The 20,778-nt window shown below is 57.7% G+C and overlaps 5 protein-coding genes across 5 annotated transcripts; 2 read left to right on the top strand and 3 right to left on the bottom strand.

The window, feature by feature from the left end:
* Window positions 1–1,168: 1,168 nt before the first annotated feature.
* Window positions 1,169–2,359, top strand: MIND_00693900 (GroES-like protein; the record flags this gene model as incomplete). Its single annotated transcript, XM_037363645.1, has 4 exons — window positions 1,169–1,196; window positions 1,246–1,577; window positions 1,628–1,805; window positions 1,854–2,359. The coding sequence occupies 4 exons, from the start codon at window positions 1,169–1,171 to the stop codon at window positions 2,357–2,359; spliced, it is 1,044 nt and encodes a 347-aa protein (XP_037219289.1).
* Window positions 2,360–6,884: 4,525 nt separating this feature from the next.
* MIND_00693700 (uncharacterized protein) lies at window positions 6,885–7,389 on the top strand (the record flags this gene model as incomplete). Its single annotated transcript, XM_037363644.1, has 2 exons — window positions 6,885–6,898; window positions 6,954–7,389. 2 exons carry the CDS (start codon window positions 6,885–6,887, stop codon window positions 7,387–7,389), a joined length of 450 nt encoding a protein of 149 aa, XP_037219288.1.
* A 2,853-nt stretch (window positions 7,390–10,242) lies between these two features.
* Window positions 10,243–10,596, bottom strand: MIND_00693600 (uncharacterized protein; the record flags this gene model as incomplete). The annotated part of the gene is made up of 1 exon (XM_037363643.1): window positions 10,243–10,596. The coding sequence occupies one exon, from the start codon at window positions 10,594–10,596 to the stop codon at window positions 10,243–10,245; it is 354 nt and encodes a 117-aa protein (XP_037219287.1).
* A 2,183-nt stretch (window positions 10,597–12,779) lies between these two features.
* On the bottom strand, window positions 12,780–13,456 carry MIND_00693500 (uncharacterized protein; the record flags this gene model as incomplete). Its single annotated transcript, XM_037363642.1, has 2 exons — window positions 12,780–13,147; window positions 13,198–13,456. The coding sequence occupies 2 exons, from the start codon at window positions 13,454–13,456 to the stop codon at window positions 12,780–12,782; spliced, it is 627 nt and encodes a 208-aa protein (XP_037219286.1).
* Window positions 13,457–13,836: 380 nt separating this feature from the next.
* On the bottom strand, window positions 13,837–14,463 carry MIND_00693400 (uncharacterized protein; the record flags this gene model as incomplete). The annotated part of the gene is made up of 2 exons (XM_037363641.1): window positions 13,837–14,165; window positions 14,226–14,463. The coding sequence occupies 2 exons, from the start codon at window positions 14,461–14,463 to the stop codon at window positions 13,837–13,839; spliced, it is 567 nt and encodes a 188-aa protein (XP_037219285.1).
* Window positions 14,464–20,778: the final 6,315 nt, after the last annotated feature.

Genomic DNA, 20,778 nt, shown 5'->3' with positions numbered 1-20,778 from the left:
GCCCGGAGTTACGTGCATCACGGTCGCGCACCGACTGCAGACCATCCTGGATTCAGATAAAATCGTAAGATGCCTTATTATTGTGAAATCGCGATGCTAACTATTTTCAGATGGTTCTTGATGAGGGCCGAATTGTTAGTCCTTCTAAAAGTCGTGAATCTTTTCGCTGATTTGTGTGGCAGGTCGAATTCGACGCTCCAAGAGAACTGTTGAAGAACCCGAGGGGCAAGTTAAGAGCGTTGGTGGACGAGTCAGGTGACAAGGAGGCTTTGTATGCAATATCGTTCTTCGTCATAGATTAGTGGATAAGTAAGTTGTGTTTGAGTGCTTCAGCTGTTAATGTTGTGAGTCGGTGGTGCCATTAGTCAGTTGGCTTGAACCGGAAATGACTGGTGAATGGTCGTAGCAACAAAAAAAGAGTTGCGAGAAACGAAAATTGAAGGGGGTCTTTTGCTATACACCTTTCGGACTAACGGTACACCATAAGTAGCTTGAATCTGTTCTATGGCACCTTCTTTCAGACCAAGGCGTATAGAATGCGACACAAGAAGGCCCGAATGAGGTCCACGGCGAGGAGTACCAGAATGGATGCGTTGCCGGGCGCCGAGATGGCCCGCCACATCCCCTGAACCTCGCGCTTCACCTCCCCAAGCTCGCCTGACTGCTGGGCGAGCGACTCCTGGATTGCGGTTATTTCGGCCGTCATCGAGTGCAATAAGGCTGTCAAGGCAGCGTGGCTGCCAGAAATTCATGAGCATCATATCATATGCACTGAGGGAAAAGCCATTGACACACATATTTTCGAGATCGGCGTCGTCGTTGAACGTTGGCTGCGGGACGCCCATTGTGGAAGAGGGCGGAAGAAAGCGGTTGCCCCTATACTCCTGATGACGGTATGATGAGGTGACTGATAAGATAAGCTGGCGTCGGTGTCGGCCGAAGTACTATTGAGTCACGGTCACGCAATCAACCTGCTTTTTTCTCAACGTTCATCTACAATTCAAACAACACAGAGTTGGCCTGTCTTCGCTTCTACACCGCCGCAGCTATGCACACGGTCATGCGGATGACAAGACTCGGAAGCCCTACCGATTGGGCGGCCCATTCCCAGTGAACCGCAGCAGCAGTTTCGAAAATAAAAGGCGCGCAATAGGACAGCGGTTCCTCAATGTCCCAAGTAGCACTCGTCCTTGAAGGTATTCAGTCTGCCAATCGATGGCAGCACGACTCTGACCTTTACTCGAGCGCGCGGTCAACATGTGCTCAAGGAGGTCCCCATCCACGAGCCGTCCGCGGGGTTGATGCAAGTGCGGGTGGAGGCCGCCGCTGTGAACCCCGCTGACGTGATGATGTTCGACGACGACCGGGGTGGATTCGTGCAGGGCTATCCGGCGGTGCTCGGCTGGGACGCGGCGGGCGAGGTGACCAAGATCGGCGAGAACGTGACCCGGTTCAAGGTCGGCGACCGCATCGCGTTTATGTGCTTCCCCAGCTCCACCCACGATGGCGGCAAAAGTCACACTGCGCGCGGGGCGTTTCAGCAGTACGTGTTGGCCGACCAGCGGTATGCAGTCAAGGTGAGCGGCAGTAGTAATTCTATCTAACATTGAGCTCAGTCTATTCGGAGATACCGGCGGGGGCTGATTATGCCTCTGCGGCGTCTTGGTCTGCGGCGAGCACTACTGCCGCTGGCTCACTCTACAAGCACTTTGCGCTGAAAGAGCCCTGGCTTCCCGGAGGTGAAGGCGCTTACAAAGGCGAAAAGCTCCTCGTTTTGGGCGGCAGCTCGTCCGTTGGCGCATACGGTGAGTCAACTTAACATACAATTATCATGATAATCACCCCTTCAACAGCTATCCAGTACGCCGTGCTCTCGGGCTTCACCGTCCTCACGACCTGCTCGCCGGCCCATTTCGACTACGTCACGTCCCTCGGCGCCGCTTCTGCGATCGACCGCTCCGCGCCGGACGCGGCCGCGCAGATCCTCGCCGGCGCGGGCGGGCCGCTCGGACTTGTCATCGACGCGATCAGCGTGCCGGCGACGCAGCTCCTCGCGACGCAGGTGCTCGCGGAGGCCGGCAGGCTGAACCTGATGCTCGCGCCCGATCCCGCGCTCCGGCCGGCGATTGATGCCAAGAAGATCGAGCTTCTGTGGGGGATGGGCCTGGAGGGCTGGTACGCGAACGAGCCGCTGTGGGCCGCCGCGGAGGGACACCTTGCGAGCGGGGCCATTAGGTTCAACCGCGTGACGCTGTTGGGGGGCGGGCTGGGTGCGTGGGAGAAGGCGTTCGAGATGCATCGCAGGGGCGAGGTCAGCGGAACAAAATTGGTCATGACACCTCAGCAACACACGCTATAGTTCATTGCAGTCCGCGAAAGGGCGGCATAGGAAGCTTTGTATGACATTGTTCTTCGCCATAGATTAGTGGATAAGTGATTATACAATTTGCTCAACTACGCAATGCCTTAGCAACATCCTTTCGCCAAGCACGCAGGCGTGGGTCCCTTTGTACACCCCATGCATAGAAAAGCTCGTAAGTGGACGGTTGAACCACTTCAACTTCTTCGGTGTCCTTCGATTCCAACAACCGTTGCTGCATTTTCGCCCGGATCGACGCGGGGTCGGCTCGCGGGCCGTCGGTCGAGCTGCGGTCCGAGCATCTGCGCTCGGGGATCGGCGGGAAGTCGGCGGCGATCGGGGGGAAGTTCTGCTTGACGCCGTATGCGGTGAGCACCGCGCAGATGTACAGGTAGTCCAGGAGGTACGGGGCCATGCCGTCGGGCTGCTCGTAGCGCGCGATGGAGTTGTTCTGGGCCTGCATCAGGGCAACACGGGAGAGCGGGCCGAACTGTTGGAACACCAGGTGCTTCACACCGGGTGCAGGCGTCGGAACGTAGGAGAAGGACGAAGGGGGGATGTGTTCGGAGGAGAGCCAGCGGTTGGGGAGCTGTAATCGGAGATGGGCAACCAGCGGTAACTAGTAGCCAAAAACACACCGAAAGGAGCCCAAAACGCAGATGCGACCAGACGATATGCATAACTCTTGACAGAAAGAGGCCGTTGCGGGGGTCCTCGATGTGGTCCACGGCTTCGTCCTCTGGCACCATCCTGTAAGCGTTGAGGGCCCGAAGATACTAAGATCGTAGGTTAGCCCATCTGAGTTGGCGGCAACTTAGAAGTACACGCACTCGGGTCCCTTTGGCATATGGTATGCCGTGGCAAGCGTCAATCCCTTCAACACAAACTTTACCAGCCGTGCCAATGTCTTCATCTTCGTCAATTTCGTCTTCGTTTTCGTCTTCATCTTCGTATCCATCTTCATCCTCGCCAATGTCTTCTTCATCCTTGTCATCCCCCTCCACTGGCAGCGGGGACAGCACACAATCGACGTCGCGGGCCCGTATCCTCGCGCGAAAGGTGGGCTCCCAGTCGCGGCTGTCGACGCTGTCGCTTTCGGTCTCGGTCACATCGCCCTCCGAGTCTCTCTCCAGCGCCTCCAGATCCGGGAAACGCAGGGGTTCTGGGACTCGCGTCAGGATGCTATGCGCTTAGGAGACAATTACCCGGCGCGCACTGGGGGTGGCCGGCCTGAAGAAGAACACGATGGGTCCGGCGCCGGCCCGGGGGAGGTCCGTCGTGTCGATATCCTCTGCTGGACCGTCCGGATCGCGGGAAAGCGCCCCGTCGATGTTCGTGCCCCACACAAGGCACGCGACGAACAGCAGCCAGCGCAGCGGGGCGGGTGCAGAACGTTTCCAGCTTTGCGAGCGGGATTGAAAGAAGTTCCGTCCACACGTCTTGGACTTTGAACATAAGGACCACGGATCGAGAACGCGGAGGTCGGCGTCGTCGTGGTGGCATGAGGATGAGTCGATGACTCCTATTAGTGTGTGTGTGACCGGCGAAATAATAAATTTCAAGTCGTGACGCTTGAAGAAAGAAGACTCCGTTGTGCACTAAGCACTCTTCCCAAAAATATGAGTTACGACCGACCACATCGCAGAGGGCCATAGACAGAGGTGCGACTGGTGCGTGGGAGAAGAATGTGCATCGCAAGGGCACGGACAGCCCAGAAGCGCGGAGGTCCAGGAGGGAGGAATGGGTGTATGAACAAAAAAGGCAAGGAAGGAGTAAGAAGAGCTAGAGAAGTCGAAGTCGCGAGTAGTTGAGTTACAAGGGGACCATCTACGACTACAGAGCTGCTACCCACTCAGTTGCCGACTTGACTATGCTGGTGCAGTACTCGATTGGTGCATCTGGTTGTAGGCTTCAGTCCAAATCAAGCAACAGCCAACACCGTCCACAACGCCAACACCAGCAACGCGCCTGCCCCAGCTGCGCCGACCCCGGGCCGCCGCGCCGCGCTCTTCTGCCCCGTCCGCGTCGGCGCCGGGCCGGCGACGTCGAGCACCTGCACCAGGCGCGCCGGATCAGCGGTCGCCGTTCCGAAGGCATCGCCACAGAGCGCCCTCCCGCCGCCGCTGCCGAGCAGCGTGCACTCGCGCCCGCGGACGACGTCGAGCCCGTCCGGCAGCGACGCGGACAGCGTCTGGCTCGCGTAGTCGGACCCCGCGACGAGCGTGGCCGTGGAGCGTTAGTCATCGCTTTTTTCCCCAAGAACTTGAAAAGAAGGAAAGGGAACGGACCGGTGAAGACGGCGACGGTGCGGGAGACGCTGCTGCCGAAGGGCGCCTCGAGGAGGGGCTTCGCGACGGCGTAGGTCGTGTGCCCGGCGCTGTCGACGCCGAGGATCGTCGCGCTCGCGGGGTCGCCGGGGAGCGGGGCGAGCACGGTGATCCGGGCCGGGGCGGGGCCGGGGCCGGGGCCGGGGCCGGGGCCGCGTGGGAGAGGGTGAGAAGGGAAAGTGCAAGGGAAAGGGAAAGGAAAAGGGGCCAGGACGACGACCTCATCGGCTGGCGGGCGAAGGAACTTGGAATGCGGGCACGGGCAGGACCCGTCCGCTTTTTATAGACGTGCCTTCAGCGGGGACGGGTTACCCGCACTATGACACGCATCGCGATTGAACAGAGGTTTGGGCGCTCGGAGGATTGCAAGCCAGGACAGACGGAGGTGAACTGCAGCTAGCGAACTGCAAAGAGATTGGATTCCAGCGCGCATCGTCTTGCTTAAGCTTGCAGTGTGACACGTGTCTTGGATCATCTCCACCACAATGACAATCCAACGCCCCACTTTTTCGTCGATTCCACCCTCGCTTGGGACTCAAGAACGCCAATTGGGGAGACCAGATACTAATATCGTGCGTGAGTCAGCGTGACCGACTTGCCTTCCCTTTCCCAGCGTCTATCAACTCCATCTCTGGTTGGCCCTTCTTTCGCTTCTCCGCCGCTGTAGCTCCGCGCTGCTCCCAGGCCCGCTGCCATCCAGATGCTGTCGCCCGTGCTATCTGTATGGGACGTGAGTCCTTGGCCCGTCCTCCCACCGTGACCGTCGAAAGCAAGCAATGGCCGCCCTTACGCTTGCGCTCTGTACCCTCGCCACCACCGTGATCGCCGCACGCATCGACTTCAGATCGAATGCCCGGCTCCGAATTCCCCGCGGGCTGACGCCGATCCCCACGGGCTGCGCCACCGTCTGCGCGCCGTTTGCGCCGTTCCTCCAGGGCGCGGTGAGCGGCCCTTGTTTAGCCAGGAAGCTTACTAATACCCGCGCAGACATGCCCCGCGACGGAATGCTGCTCGCAGGTCTTCGAGACCGCGTACGCCAGCTGCTTCCAGTGCGTCGGCGCCGCCGAGAACACGACGGACTTTTCGCGGGCCCAGGTATACGTCGACGGTATGTGTCACCCGTCTTCCTTTCTTTCCTTTTCTTTGTCTGATAGTCTCGGCCTCAGTGGTGAACACCGCCTGCGCCTCGGAGGGCTTCCCGCTCCCGGTGATCACGCTCCCGGGGCAGGACCCGAACCGCACCCTCGCGACGGCGCTCCCGGCCGACGCGTCCGCGGTGCCCGTCTTCGGCGCGAGCTCTGACTCTGTACGTGGCCCTTCTACTACTCCGCGCAGTCGGCCGATGTCCACACCGATGTCGTCATCGTCGTCGTCACGCTCCGTGTCACGATCACTGCCACCGTCGGCGTCGTCGGCGTCGGCGTCGGCGTCGACGGCCGCGAGTACAACGAGCGCTGAATCGAGCGCTTCGCAGGCACCTTCTCCCTCGTCCGCCGCGTCGGGCTCCGGCTCCGGCAGCGGCCCGGGAGTCCCAGCCCCGTCGACGAACGCGGGGTACAAGCTGCTCGCGGGCCACGGGCGCCGGTTCGTCGCGCGCGGGTTCTTGACGGCGCTGTTTCTGGGGTTGATAAGCTGATTGCAATGCGGCATGGACTCGCGCGTAAGGAGTGCGGCGGGCGTAACCTGGCTGTCTGGATGTTAAGTATTTTGGAATGGTATGAAAATGCTTGCTTGCCGTTTGTCTGAAGTGGATGGCGGAGGACGGTTTGCATCTTATCTTATCGGTGATGCTTAATAGGACACTTTGACTCTACAGCTATGGACAGCGCATCCAACTGCTCGTCGCCGGCGACTCGCCGCGGCGTACTTAGCCCAACTTGAACGGCGACCCTCCTGCACTTGCGAATCATTGCGATAGGCGATAGTGCATTCAAGGTGCAAAGTCGCTCACTCTGCAGTCTACTATCTGTCGGCGCAAGCGGAAACAGTACTTGGCGAGTGGGGCTTGAGACAGCTTTGGCTGCGTGCCTGGGAGCGGGTAATACATAATGATGTCGGGTGTGCTATGTAAATTGTGTCACCGCCTGCCTTCTCTTCGCATCTTGTGCTAATGGGAGCCGCAGAACAGAACGTCTGCAACGAGGGCTTCCTTTATACCACCACCACCACCACCGTCCGAAAGTCATTGACTAAACACTATGTTCCAGTCGAAGTGCGTTGTCATGACTGGTCCCTGCTCAAAACTTACTAATTTGCATCGATTACAGGGCACCGCAGCGCAACCGTAACATTTCCTTGGAGACCATTGCGTCCAGCCTTGCCACCCTTACAAATAAAGTGGACAACCTCCAAGCAGCCGTCGAGATCCTCAGGGCTGAGATGAAGATGGTGCAAGCGGATATCGAGAAGGGTCAGGACGACACGAAGAAGGTCAACAGCACTATACGCTCGATGCAAACCCAGCACAAGGACATCACCGAGGAGTTGAAAGAGATCGCGGTCCAGATAGGGGGTATATATCGCACTGTCGCGCTCGCTCTGGGTGGCCGGGCTTCCGCGTTTCCCGCAATCTCCATCGGCCTTATGCGCTCCTTCTGGAGCCAGAACTCGTCCCCCACCTCGACCCATTTCCATTCCGCTGAGTCCAGCGAGGATTCCGGCTCCCGCCCCCCCGAAGAGTCGAACTCGGAGCTCGACTCCTAAAGCCTCAGTTGAACCGTGCCCTTCCAGTGTACTCTTTTTTCAAATTGCAACAAAATTCCATCGCCGTTCTTTGAGTCATTGTTATAACCTAACCTGAATCATCGTTCTTCGAGTCATTGGTTCAGGTGATACGTCGATAGATAGATATATTTAAAACGCTCTTTAATCATGCATGAAGTTCTGTTTGTTTGTCATCCGCTCACTGACGTCCCGAAATTTGCAGCAAAGACAGCTGTCACGGACCGCTACCCTACCCGTAACTGTCACGGTGTCGCTCTCTTCGCATCATACAGTATCATGGGAGGTGCCCACCGCAGTTTCTGCCGCGATTCGCAAGACGACCTGTGCGTCTTCCGGGTCATCATGATGGCCGTGTTATCGGCGCCAGCAGCGACACTGATATCACATTGACAGCGATCCGCAGCACATCCAGCAGCTGGCGGCCGCCATCGCGCGCCTCACCGCGAAAGTGGACCGCCTGGCGGCGAGCATAGCGGTTCTCGGCGCGGAGATCCGCGCCGCCGCCCGCCTGGCCCGACAGCCGGAGCGTTCCGCCGCACAAGCACAAGCAGGGGCTGCAGTCGGCCGCCTGTTCGCGGGCAGCCTGCCAGTGGCGACGCCCGCCATTTTTGTAGGCCTGAGGTGTTCATTTTGGACGCAGACACAGGGCTGGTCTCCCCTGTAGGGCTAGTAGGGCTCGAGCAACATCGCTTCCGATCCTAAGAAATTATGTAATGTTTCAATGTGTGTCGGTCTGCGCGCGGATCACGCAGTAGAAAAGTATGGCAGTCCCTTTGAGCAAACACCGCCTGCGCCTCGGAGGGCTTCCCGCTGCCCGTGATCACGCTCCCGGGGCAGGACCCGAACCGCACCCTCGCGACGGCGCTCCCGGCCGACGCGTCCGCGGTGCCCGTCTTTGGCAATGGCGCGAGCTCTGACTCTGTACGTGGCCCCAGTTCTACTCCTCCGCGCAGCCCGCCGACGTCGGCGTCGGCGTCACGCTCCGTGTCACGGTCACTGCCACCGTCGGCGTCGTCGACGGCCGCGAGTACGAGCACGAGCGCTGAATCGAGCGCTTCGCAGGCACCCTCTCCCTCGTCCGCCGCGTCGGGCTCCGGCTCCGGCAGCGGCCCGGGCGTCCCGGCCCCGTCGACGAACGCGGGATACAAGCTGCTCGCGGGCCACGGGCGCCGGTTCGTGGCGCGCGGGTTCTTGACGGCGCTGTTTCTGGGGCTGATCGGCTGAGCGTGAGGTGTAAGGAGTACGGCCCCGGGGTGGCTGGATGTTATTTTGGAGTGGGATGGCGGTTTGTATCTTATCGTATCGGTGCTGCTTGATAGGACTCGTGCGTTTATATGCTGCAAAGTTGCCATGGGGCTCGAGATGGGGTATGTAATATTAAATACATGGGTGTGCTAAGCAAATTGTCCCTGCCTCTACTTCAGGAGTCGTCACAGCGTCACTGTCGCTATCTCGCAGCATACCTCCTACCTACCGACCTACTTTATTACCGTGTAACAACAACAACCTACCATGGGAGGCGCCCACTACAGTTCCTCCACCCACGACGACCTGTGCGTCCTACTCGTCCCACTCCGGGCCGTGGCTGTCCGCTGACATCCCACTGCAGCGATGCACAGCACCTCCAGCAGATTGCGGCCGCCCTCGCGCGCCTCACCGCGAAAGTGGACCGCCTGACGGCGAGCACCGCGGCCCTCGGCGCGGAGATCCGCGCCACCGCCCGCCTCGCCGGCGGGGCCCGCCCGCCGGCCGCGGAGCGTTCCGCCGAACAAGCACCGGCGCGGTCCATTGAACCAGCACCAGCACCAGCACACGCAGGGGCGGCAGTCGGCCGCTTATTGGCGTTGGCGACGACGACGCTCGCTATTTTTGTGGGCCTCGGATGGTCGTTTTGGACGCGGATACGGCGCCCCTGTAGGGCGCGGGCATAGCAATCCGATAGCACATAAGCTTGAAATTATGTAATGTTTCATAACATAGTTCGATATCTATGCGTTGGTTGACGTTATACGCGGGCCGCTTATCTTGTGTCCCGGGCTGGGAGGCAGCCTCCGTTCAAGTTTTCTTTCCTTGTTACTAATAGGATGCTGGAGGCAACGCGATCCTGGTTGGCCCTCAACGTGCACCGCCCGGCGTCCGCTTGTTCGCCGCTTTCGGATCGTCGAGGAGTATACGTAAGCCGCTTCGGCTTTTTTCTCCTCGTCGTCGTCGTCCGTCAGACAATGGGCTTCTCACAGACCACGCTCACCATCGCACCTGCCCCCGCTGCCCCAGCCCCAGCCCCCGCCCCCCGCCCCCGCGCCCAACCCCGCCGGCGCCGGCTTTGAGTCCGTCTTTCCCCCTTCTCCCCTGTGTGACAGCGAGCTCACGGTGTGTGATAGCATCGAGGCGCTGCGAGCTGCGCTGCGGGCGATTGTGTACGACGAGGTGCGGGCGGTTGTATACGACGAGGTGCGGGCCGCGATGCGCGTGCTGGCGGACGACGTGCGCAACTTGGCGGACGACGTGCACAGCCTGGCGGACGACGTGCACAGCCTCGCGGCCGACGTGCACAGCCTGGCGGCCGACATGCACGCCCTGGCCAAGCTCAGCGGCGAGGGCAGAGGGGAACGGTAGTAGAAGCACTCCGCTCGCGCAAGAGACATGTTTCTAGTGGGCCTACATATGCCGAGTATAACCAATCCATATACATCCCTGCTTGTACACATGTGCCGTTCTCCGCTCTCCTGTCGGCTGCTGTTTGGCGGAGAAAGGGCGGTCGCCGTCATCGCTGTTTCCTGCAACTCTCAGCCTCTCTCCCTACCCATGCAAGCCAGCCAGCCACTCACCGCACTACACCACCACGCCCATATGCCAATGCCCGCTCTGCAGCCACACCGTGAACCAAATAGACCCCACAATCGCCAGGATCAGCCCCGCACGCTGCCACGCGGGGGGGGCGGGCTGGTGGAAGCGGGGGTCGGGCGGGTGGTCCGGCGGGCGCGCGCGCGTGAGCATCCCCTCCTCGTCCTCGTCCGCGAAGAACGTCGGGCCGGCGCTGGGCCGCCCCGCGTCCAGGTTGTGCAGCCGCGACTGCGAGAACCGCACGTACTCCGCCACTGCAGCGCGGTACTGCGCGTCTGCGTCGTCGTCATCTTCCGGGGCAGAGGTGGGCAGCGCGGTGTACCGGGTCCGGGCGCGCAGCATCGTGGTTGGTGTGTGAGAGAGTGACGTCACGGTCACGGACGTGACTCACCTGAATTCAACGTTAAAAGTGTGGGGGCCCTTCTCCAGGCAGCAGATGCGAGTGGTGCAACACTCTGATTTGGACTCTCTTAGACAATTGTTTGGTAGCGCAACGTAGTAGAGATTCTCGTAGCTGAAAATTTAATTGCATTTGTTTCCGAATGACCTCTTCGCATCATTCCAGTGAGTGCTATTGTTTGGATCCTGGTTACATCTCATCTCATATGAACTCATATGATACTAGAGTTTGCAAAAAGCTTCGGTGAAACTCGGTGAGATTGTTTGAGATCATATAATTATCCGAGCACATTCATAGCACATTATGTCTAATATTAACGGTAATCTGAGACAATTTTTGCTATCACAGGAGAATGGGTGCTATTACATGGGGAACTCTCAGTTTATAGCAGTTTATGCCTCTCAATCCTGCTGAGTTTTCACTGGGATTCAACCACCATGCATTTTTTTTCTTTACGTGCCCCCGGGCCACCCCCCGGTCTCCAGGAAATAGAGGATACTCCTTCTTGCCGCATCCGCCGCGCTGTTCACTGGTGCGATGGCAGATATTTCGAGATGGGACATACACAGCGCTGGGTAGTGCCGATGCGTTGACGACGGCCGAACAGCTTCAAGGTGCGATTGTTTGCTGCGCTGTTCTTAGTGTTCTATCTATGGCAACGGATATTCCTGGCTCGCGGCCCTGGAATCGCAGCGCAGCTCGGCTGTACTCCTGATAGGGACGGTGAGGTGTGTATTTTTCTTCCGCAGCCTGAGCCTGAGGACGCTACAGTCCGCGCATTCATTGGCAACTTGAACACCAAACAAACAAATGCTAGGGATCCAATGATGCCGGGCCGGTGGGGAGCGTATCCATCCGGGAGAGTCTGTGCGCTTGTGGCGCACATGGTACAAATGCCCAACGCCCTGTTCCCGACTTTGCTCAGTTCAGTTCTTCAGCTTCTGCCAGTGCCCGGCGTACACTTTCCTGCCTCTTCTCTTTAAGTTCTCCGCTTTTATTCTCCCTTCGTTCCGAAAATGCAGTCCCCGTTTGTGCTCTTTGTTCTGTCCTGTTATCTCGGCCGTACGTCCGCATACTGCTCTCTAAATAGTGCACTGACAGGCCGTCAGACGTTTCCGCGGCGCCTTTTCTGACCACTGTCTTCGCGCCTCTCCCTGTCCCCGAGACACTAAGCGCTTCTGTGCTCGGCGTCGACAGCGCGGGGCATACGACCTATGCCATAGGGGCGCCGATCGTCGCTGGTAACCCCCTGGGCATCGAGGCAACTGTTCCCGGTGTGCCGCCCTTCTTGTCCTGACAGCAAGCAAGCAAGCCCCACCGGCGACTGACTGCTTTCCTTCTTTCCTAGCCACGCTCGTCGCGGGCACCGACTTTGCGTCCTTCACCCTGGCCCCGACGCCCACGACGTTCGCCGACGGCGTCGTGCTCGCCGAGACCCTCGGCCTGGCATGCACCGTGTCCCGCGGCAGCTTGATATGCAGCGCTCCCGGGAGCACGGACGCCACAGATGACGCAGCCACCACCGCACTCATGCAGGTCCTCGACGTCGCCGGTCCCGCGCCGACGCCGGATCAGAAATCGGCCGCGGCAAGCAGCAGCGCCGCTGGATCAAAAGTCAGACTCAGCGAGCACCAGCGCCACGTCATCGGCGCAGACGTCGTCGCCGCCTGCACCACCGACCAGCGCGGCCCCCGCCCCGGCGCCGAGCAAGGCGGGCGGCGCACGAGTGGCGGTGAACGCCGCAGGTGTCGGCGCTGTTGGGGCAGCTTTCTTCTTTATCTGGTCGCTGTGATTATTGGTACATACATTTCCCGGCGACTAGTATACATAATTGACCTGAATTCAACCACTGGCACGGCACTGCTTGTACCTCACGTTGTAGGCGCTACAGCTCTGTATCGCATGTTCACGGTGGCCTCGTTGTCAAAAGGAGTCGTTGGTACCCACAGAATGCATGTCCGCCCCGCGCCGGCCCAGGATGAGAGGACACGCCCTTTGCATTGGCCCGCGTCGCCTCACTCCGAATTGCGTACTTATGTACACAGAGAGCACTGACAAGCTTAGGTACGATGAAAATGAACACCGAATGTTCAACGCGTGACGGGGTCTGGTACGACATTTGCGTTTACAGCACCATCGCCGACAACACCCCAATCGCCGCCGCAACACCAAACACACCGCCGCTCCTTACGCGCATGCCCGCGCTCTTCTTCCCCGCCCCGGCCGGGCCCGATGGGGGCGGAGACAGAGCCGGGGCTGGAGACAGAGATGGAGATGGAGACCGCGCCGGCGTCGGGCCGACGACGTCAAGCACCTGGGAGAAGTTGCCCGGCGCGACCGTCGATATATCCACCGTCGTCGGGCCGCTTCCATCATCACACGCCGCCGCCGTGCGCCCCGCAAAGCTGCACGCGATGCCAAACGCAAGCTCGATCCCGTCCGCCGAGGCCGCGAACGTCTCGGACGCGTAGTCCGCCCCGGCGACGAGCGTCGCTGACAAATGATTGAGTATTATCTAAGTAATATTTCAACGGGAGACACACCGGTGAACATGCCGACGGTGCTCGACACGCCGTTGGCGTCGCCCTCGACCAGGGGCTCGGCGATCGCGAAGGTGGTGTGCCCCGCTGCGTCCACGCCGAGGATGCTCGCGGTGGGCGTGGGGGCGCCCTTGACGCCCAGCGGGAATGGCGCCGGCACCGTCGTCAGTGCGGGGGCCGGGGCCGGGGCCGGGGCGGCGGCGGCAGCGGCGGCCCGGAGTAGGAGTGGAGAGAGGAGAAAAAGTGGAAGGGACAACGACATCGTTATTTGGCAGGATAGATCGCGCACTGGCAGCTGGATGTGGTCGATGTGGGGGCCCCGGGCCCTTATAAGGTGGCGCACTGGCAGGCTCAATGACGCAGTCCCGCGGCGTCCCGCGCTGTTCACGTTCAAACAGCGGCAGCGACAGCGAGCGGGTTGTAAAAGGATGCACACGAGATGCACTGTCAATGATGCATGACTGTTGGCAAGACTGTTGGGCCAGGAGGGTATGTACCGGCGATGGCGACCGAATGACGTACATGCGGCCAGGAAGGCGCGCCGGCGCCGGCTTGGCTGCGTGTTAAAATAATTTTTTACAAAAATGAAACACCGAATGCGTGACGGCGTCCAACTCTGCTACATGGTACGACATTTACATCTTACAGCACCATCGCCGACAACACCCCAATCGCCGCCGCAACACCAAACACACCGCCGCTCCTTACGCGCATGCCCGCGCTCTTCTTTCCCGCCCCGGCCGGGCCCGACGGCGCCGGCGTCGGGCCGACGACGTCGAGCACCTGCGACAGGCTCCCGATTGCCGACTGCACCGCGGCCACGTCGAGCGTCGTCGTCCCGCCGTTCCCATCGTCGCACGCGGCCTTTCCGCCCGGGCCGAAGCTGCACGCGCCGCCGAACTGCAGGTCGAACCCGGGCGCGCCGACCGGGAGCGTCGCGGAGGCGTAGTCCGAGCCCGCGACCAGAGTTGCTGTCATTTTACATAACCCATATTGAATATATAATCATATGGAGGGTGGAAGGGGCGCACCGGTGAGGACGCCGACGGTGCTGGACTTGCCCTGCAGCACGGGCTCCGCGATCGCGAACGTGGTGTGTCCCGCGCCGTCGACGCCGAGGATGCTCGCCATCAGCGGCGCGCCGTTGTCGTCCAGCGGGAACGGCGCCAGTACAGTCGTCAGCGCGGGGGCTGGGGCTGGGGCCGGGGCGGCGGCGGCCCGGAGTACCAGTGCAGAAAAGAGAAAAAGAGGAAGGGACAACGACATCATTGTCTGGAAGTGAAAAGAAAACAGAGAAAATTGGGTGGGTGGGTAGAAGAAGGAGAATGGGGGTCAGTGTGCGCCATGGCCCTTATGAGCAACGCGTCAGGGACAGTGGCGCGCGGGCGTTGCTGATCCCTCACAGCGCTGGCGGGCCAAGAAATGATGCACGCAGGAAGCGATGTCGCCCGTGGCAACCCGCCCCCACGTGCGCTTAGTCATCCTATACACGTTGGTCATCGGCGCTGTTCTAGGGGGGGTCCAGAGCCTAGAAAAAAAACTTTTGTGTTTGGTGTAGGGATGCTTCAAGAGGTACTTAGGAGGCCTTAGGAGGCCTTTCATATGTAGATCTTCCATGTTAAATGCCATTTTATACCTTTGAATGCAGTGAAACCCAGTTTTTTTGGTGAAGTGACTAAACTTGTCACAGTCTTTGATAGCATCAACATATCATCATGATGCAAGAAGCAATACAACTTTATATGAAAGTTCATTTAAAGGCATAGGAACATTATAATAGCCTAGTTACAATTTAATTTAATCACATTTTCCATTTTCAAGACCTCTATCGATCATTTTGATGCGATTTTGATCGCATCAGTCACGTTTTCATGGGAGATCATTACTATATAAGGCAGGAGGGGGGGGGAGGGGGGTCTGAAGGCCCAGAAAAAAAACATTTGGCCCTATGTACATAATTTGAATGTTGGGCCCCCCTTGTGCTTGCCACTCGCGGCGGGAGAAGTGGAGTGCGCGTCCAGGTCAGGAGTCAGCAGCACAGATTCACCAGGGACCGTGCGCAGGAGAGTGTAAGCAACTTGAATGAAAAGAAAAGGCTCATGGTGGTTGTGTCCCAACACAGGTGACAGATGACACCGCCACTGCCACATCATGATCAAATTGCCCGATTAGGCACAGAAGATTGTCCAATTCGGCCCGGGGGGCAAATATTTAAATAAAATAGATACGTGATGGGTGACTTCGGGCTTGAACATGTTATCATGCGGTCACCGGCCCTACATGGCCCAGAGCAAAAACCACGCCGCGCCGACGACGCCGACACCCCACCGCGCCGGCCCGGACCGCGCGCCCCCGCCCCGCATTCTTCTTCCCCGGCGCGGGCGACGGGCTGGCGACGTTGAACACCTGCGAGAGCCCCGCCACCAAGGTCGCCGTCCCGCCCGCGCCGACGCACACGGCCCCGCCGCCCAGCGCGCCGAACGTGCACGCCCCGCCGAACGTGCTCACGTCCCCGACGCCGACGCCGACGTCCAGCGTCGCCGACGCGCGTAGGCCGCGCCGGCCACGAGCGTCTCTGCGGAGCGGGTCAGTGATGCGCGATCAGCGGGTGATCCGGGGACCGGTCGCGGGGGACGGACCGGTGATGGTGCGGATCGCGCCGTCCATGCGGCTTATGGGCTCGGCGAGCACGAAGGTGGTGTGCCCCGCGGCGTCGACGCCGAGGATCGTCGCGGTGGGCGGTGTGCTGCCCTCGCCGAAGCGGGAACAGCGCGATCACCGTGGTCAGCGCGGGGGCTGGGGCGGCGGCGGCCCGGAAGACGAGTGCAGAGAAGAGAAAAAGAGGAAGGGACAACGACATCATGGTCTCGAGAGTTTGAAATACTGGGAAAAGAGGGCTGGGTCGAAGGTGGATTGAGTCAATGCAGCGTGTGGTCTAGGGCTCCAACCTTTTTGTTTCCGTTTGTGGGTTGAGACAAATCAAACAGAAAGGGTTCAACAAACGTTTTAAAACATTTTAAATAGTTTTAATACAGTTTAAAAATCATTAATATATTTTTGTCTTCCTTATATGTAGAAAATGACGGAAATATGATATAATTATTATGTTGTTATGGCTGCAGGATGATAAATTATTCTAGGATAGTATTTCTGTGGTCTAGAGACATGAAATCACTGTGAAATTCCTTATAACAGACAATCATCAGTATTAAGTCAGACATGCTGACTAGTGCCATTGATATCTCTATTCCAGAAACCATATTCAGGTGAATCATTACTGAAACTAAGAATAGTTTCTTGAATTCAGAGAGCAGGTAAATTGCTAATGACTAAGTCATTAACTTTTGTTATAGTCTAATGTATGTACTTATTGCATACAACTAGCAAATGGGACAATTCAAGAGGAAACACAGGATATCTATACATATACATTGGATATTTTCTAATCATATTATTATGATTATTATTTAATATTGAGTAACCGTTTAAACCTTTTGTTTTCTTTTATTTACCATTTGCTCAACCCCACAACTTGAAATAAAACGGAAATAAAAAAGGGTTAAAACCGTTTATAAAGTTTGTCAAACGGAAAGTGTTGGAGCCTTAGTGTGGTCGCAGCTGTTTATAAACACGCGGGAGTTGCTAACCGACGGGGCCACAACTTCAATGAACGTGCAGATCAGAGGCGCTGCAAGTAAATCGACTTGAAGTTATTGAGGCAGGACATCTTTAACTGGTCATCTCACGCTCCCGGGCCCAAGCCCTGACCATCATCGCACTGCTTGGAGTCTGCTCCACCTCCCTATCAAGCAGTATCCTGATACATACAGCACTTACGACTTGATGCATTTATCGGACCTATCAACTAGCAGTTGCATCGCATCGTTCACGCGACAACAACTTACAGGATGAATGTTGCATTCTAAGTTTGCCACATTCACCATGCAGAACTCTGCACTGGCAGGGCCTGAACGCATTATCATAGTGAAGAGCATAAAAGTTTACGCCGACCAAATGAAAAACAACGCTGCACCCACAGCGCCGACGCCCGCTGCGTTCACCGCCACGGCGCGCGCGGCGGCGGCCTTGCTCGGCGCCGGGGCCGGGGCCGCGGTGCTTTGGCTTGTTGCGGGCGCGGTGGTCTGGGGTGGCGCGGCAGAAGATGAGCTGGATGACGCGGCCGGCGCCGCAGCAGATGGTGGTGCGACCGATTTCTGATCTGCCGGGCTCGGTGTCGGGCTTGCGCCTTGATCCGGCGTCGGCGTCGGGCCGGGCGTCGCCGAGGTCGATGGCGAGGCGAAACGAAGTGGTCGCGCTCAGGTCGTTCCGGAAGGTGTTCTCGTTGCTGTCCTCGCACACCCACGTGTCCGCCTGCACGGTGCACGACGCGCCCGAAGGCCAACACGCCGAAGTCAGGCTCCGCGGGCTCCGTGAAGGACGCGAAGTCTGCGCCCACGACGAGTGTTGCTGCCGGTGCAGGTCAGCGCTCGAGTGCACGTGATGGCCCACGGGAGGACGGAGAGACTCGGACACACACCTGCTTCAAAGCCCACGGTCGCTACAGCGCCCGTTCGCATCTGTTTTTATGAGAGGGTCTTCGAACCCGTACACGGTGTTCCCCCCATTGTCGAAGCCGAGCACGCCTCCCGGTGACAGTGTCGATAGCTGTGTTGGGGATAGGCTTGAGTACCGTGACCAGCGCGGGCGCGGCCGCTACATCTAGCATCCTGTGTCAGCGCCCAAGTTGCGCCCCAGGGGCAGAGAGAAGAATTGCAGCTCGAACTCACAACTAGCACAAGAGACCAGGAAGAATAACGACTTCATCTTGATAGAGCAACCAAATAAAGGAGCAGCAGCTTGAGGAAGGACTCAAGGAAAATGAAACTAGTAGTGCGCCGGGCAAAAGCTGGAAAACAAAAGTGAGGAATATCGTCAAACACCCTGGTCTGCTGGCTTTTGTACCCTGCGCGCCACACGCTCGCACACTCTCCCGGAAGCGGCCCGGCATCATTGGAGACTCGGAGTCATCCCTAGCATTTTTCGTTGTGTGTTGAATCGTGAATTGCACTAAGCGTCCTCGCTCCTCAGGCTGTGGAAGAAATGCATGCCTCACCTTCCCTATCAGGAGTATAGCTTCAATTTGATTGAGGCTTGATCATGATGTGAACGCGTCCAGTTTTCCTGTGTGTGGCCGGTATCTGTCATGCAAAATGAAGATGAGGCATATCAAGACCTAGGTCGGCCCATGGTCGAGGTAGCTTGCAGTACGCGGCGAGCGCCAGCAAATGCGGTTGCCGCTAAAGCCGTTCTATACCTGGTGCCAAACGAGTCCAGGTGCTCCATCCCGACCGCGACGTTTAAGCCTTCTCGCGTATTCCCGAGGGGTGGAGACCGCATACAACAGTCCAGCTATAATAAGCCGTGTTAAGTGCCAGAAATAGCCGCTTGCCACAGGCCCATAGATAGAACGGTACAGCACAGCAGGAGGCGCTTACCTTACACCTTGAAGCTGTTCGGCCGTCGTCAACGGCGGGGGATTCGCACAGGCACCAGGTACCGCTGTGTATGTCCCGACCAGGGTCCAGAAGTAGTATCTGTTAAAATCAATCATGACAACGACTCCGAGTCTTGAGTTGTCTAGTGGATTCGAGATGCGTCCCCGCGTCAGCGACTCCGAGCCTCCAGCGCATCAGATGCGGTGCAGTTAGTTATAGTCCAGGACCCGGAGACCGGGAGCGCGCGTGTCATATTGCACGCAACCAAAAACGTTCGTTCATGGTGGTGTCAATTCGCACACGTCACGCCAGCACCGCCACGCGTCACCCTTCTCTCACACCACGAAATAAGTAAGTGCAGCCTCAGCGTGATCAGCCTAAACACACTACAACTAACATATCGAAAAATCTACATGGTCCAGACGAAGAAGAACACCGCACCGACAGCGCCTACGCCCGCCGCATTGACCGCCACGCGTGCACAAAAGGTTCGTGGAGAGGTCACAGCTGTGACGTCAGCGCCACCGCCACGATACTTCTTCAACTTGACTTCCTCCGTCAATGATTCAAGGTAGGCCGACCAGCGGCGTAGCACAAACTGATTAGACTCATAAATACCTGTTTTGTATATTTACCTAAATACATGCTGGTCAATCCAGCGGAAATAAAACCTCAAATTTTTGACATGGATAAGATATTTTATCTCCAAATCTGCAACATATTTTCCTACAGAAAGTAATTTTTTTTACATCAAGAGGGTCGGTCCGAATACACCGTTTGACATGGGAAATCGTGACACGGCATGGGTTGATGCGGAGGTCGTGACAATCAGTGTAAGATTTGGTGTGTATGAGCACAAACTTAAATCAGTTTGTGAACATGCTACCCCCCCCCAACAACTTGAAGGTTCAACCACGAGGCTCTCTCGCGCAGCAGCACAGCACGTTCGCCGCTGTGTACTTGCACCCCCTTCCTCCCCTTCGGGCAAAGATATTTCGCCGCTTCTGGGGGTGGGCGGCTCGGAGGCGGCTGGTGGGCGGCTCCACGAAAGTTCTGTAGACAATATCTTTGTAAGTACTTCACATAATGACAACATTCTTCCGGCGTTCGATAGCCCCCGACGAGCCCTTTCGAACGCGCCACTGAGCGGCTCGAACGGTGGCTTCGTGTAGGGTGCAGTTTTTAAAGATTTGAGTATTAAAAAACAGTTTATAATTTTCAGCATCCCAAACTGGTGTTTATAAACTGGTTTGTAAACCAGGTAACCAAACACGTGACATTTTGATGTCATGATATAAATTTTTTTAGCCCTAAACTATGGCTAAAAGGGTTACTTTCATAGCTCTTTTTTCTCAGTTGGGGGTGGTACAGGACATAATTTACTATATATATAATGTATGGGACTTAGGATTGATAATGTGGATCAGCTGGCAGTAATCGGATCACTCAAGTCACATGACTAGTCCGGTTTATAAACCAGGGACCCAGTGAAATATTTCCAAACTGGTGTTTATAAACACTGGTTTATAAACCGGTTTGTAAACCAGATCAAAAAACTGCACCCTAGCTTCGTGGTCGATGTAAGGGCAACCCTGGAGACTCCGACGAAAGCCTAACAGGGGAGGATCCAAAGCGTGAATAAGACTACAGGAAATACACGGAGGGACCGACCTAGCAGGGGAGGATCCAAAGAGAAGAAACTCTAAGGGTCCGCCTGCTAGGGCGCCAACTATATACTGGTCGTCCGTAACTGCCGACGTAGAGCGCAGAAGGCTTGAGCGGCGTCGCAGGCTCTGTCCCAAGGTGATCGTTGGGAGGGTCTTGACGGATCAGTGATTGTGCGGGCGAAGGAGGCCGTGGACGATGGTCGGGGTGGGTCAGAGCGTCCGAGGGGGCGCCGGTCGGATGCGCCTCGGATGCGTTCGGAGGGTCCGAAGGAGGCCGAAGCGGGGGTTCCCCTGACATCACCCCCCCCCTTTGAATGCGGCGTCCCGACGCATAGTTCGGAAGGGCAAGGAGTCGAAGGTCGCTGAGGCGATGTGCCGTGGTTTACCTGGGTACCTCCGATAGAAGTCCGCAATTTTGTCTG

This window comes from Mycena indigotica (genome assembly GCF_014461135.1).
Source record: "Mycena indigotica strain 171206Taipei chromosome Unknown Mind.scaff0006, whole genome shotgun sequence".
Classification (NCBI taxonomy): domain Eukaryota; kingdom Fungi; phylum Basidiomycota; class Agaricomycetes; order Agaricales; family Mycenaceae; genus Mycena; species Mycena indigotica.
The sequence above is the reverse complement of the archived record's forward strand: the minus strand, read 5'-3'. Positions and strand labels throughout refer to the sequence as shown.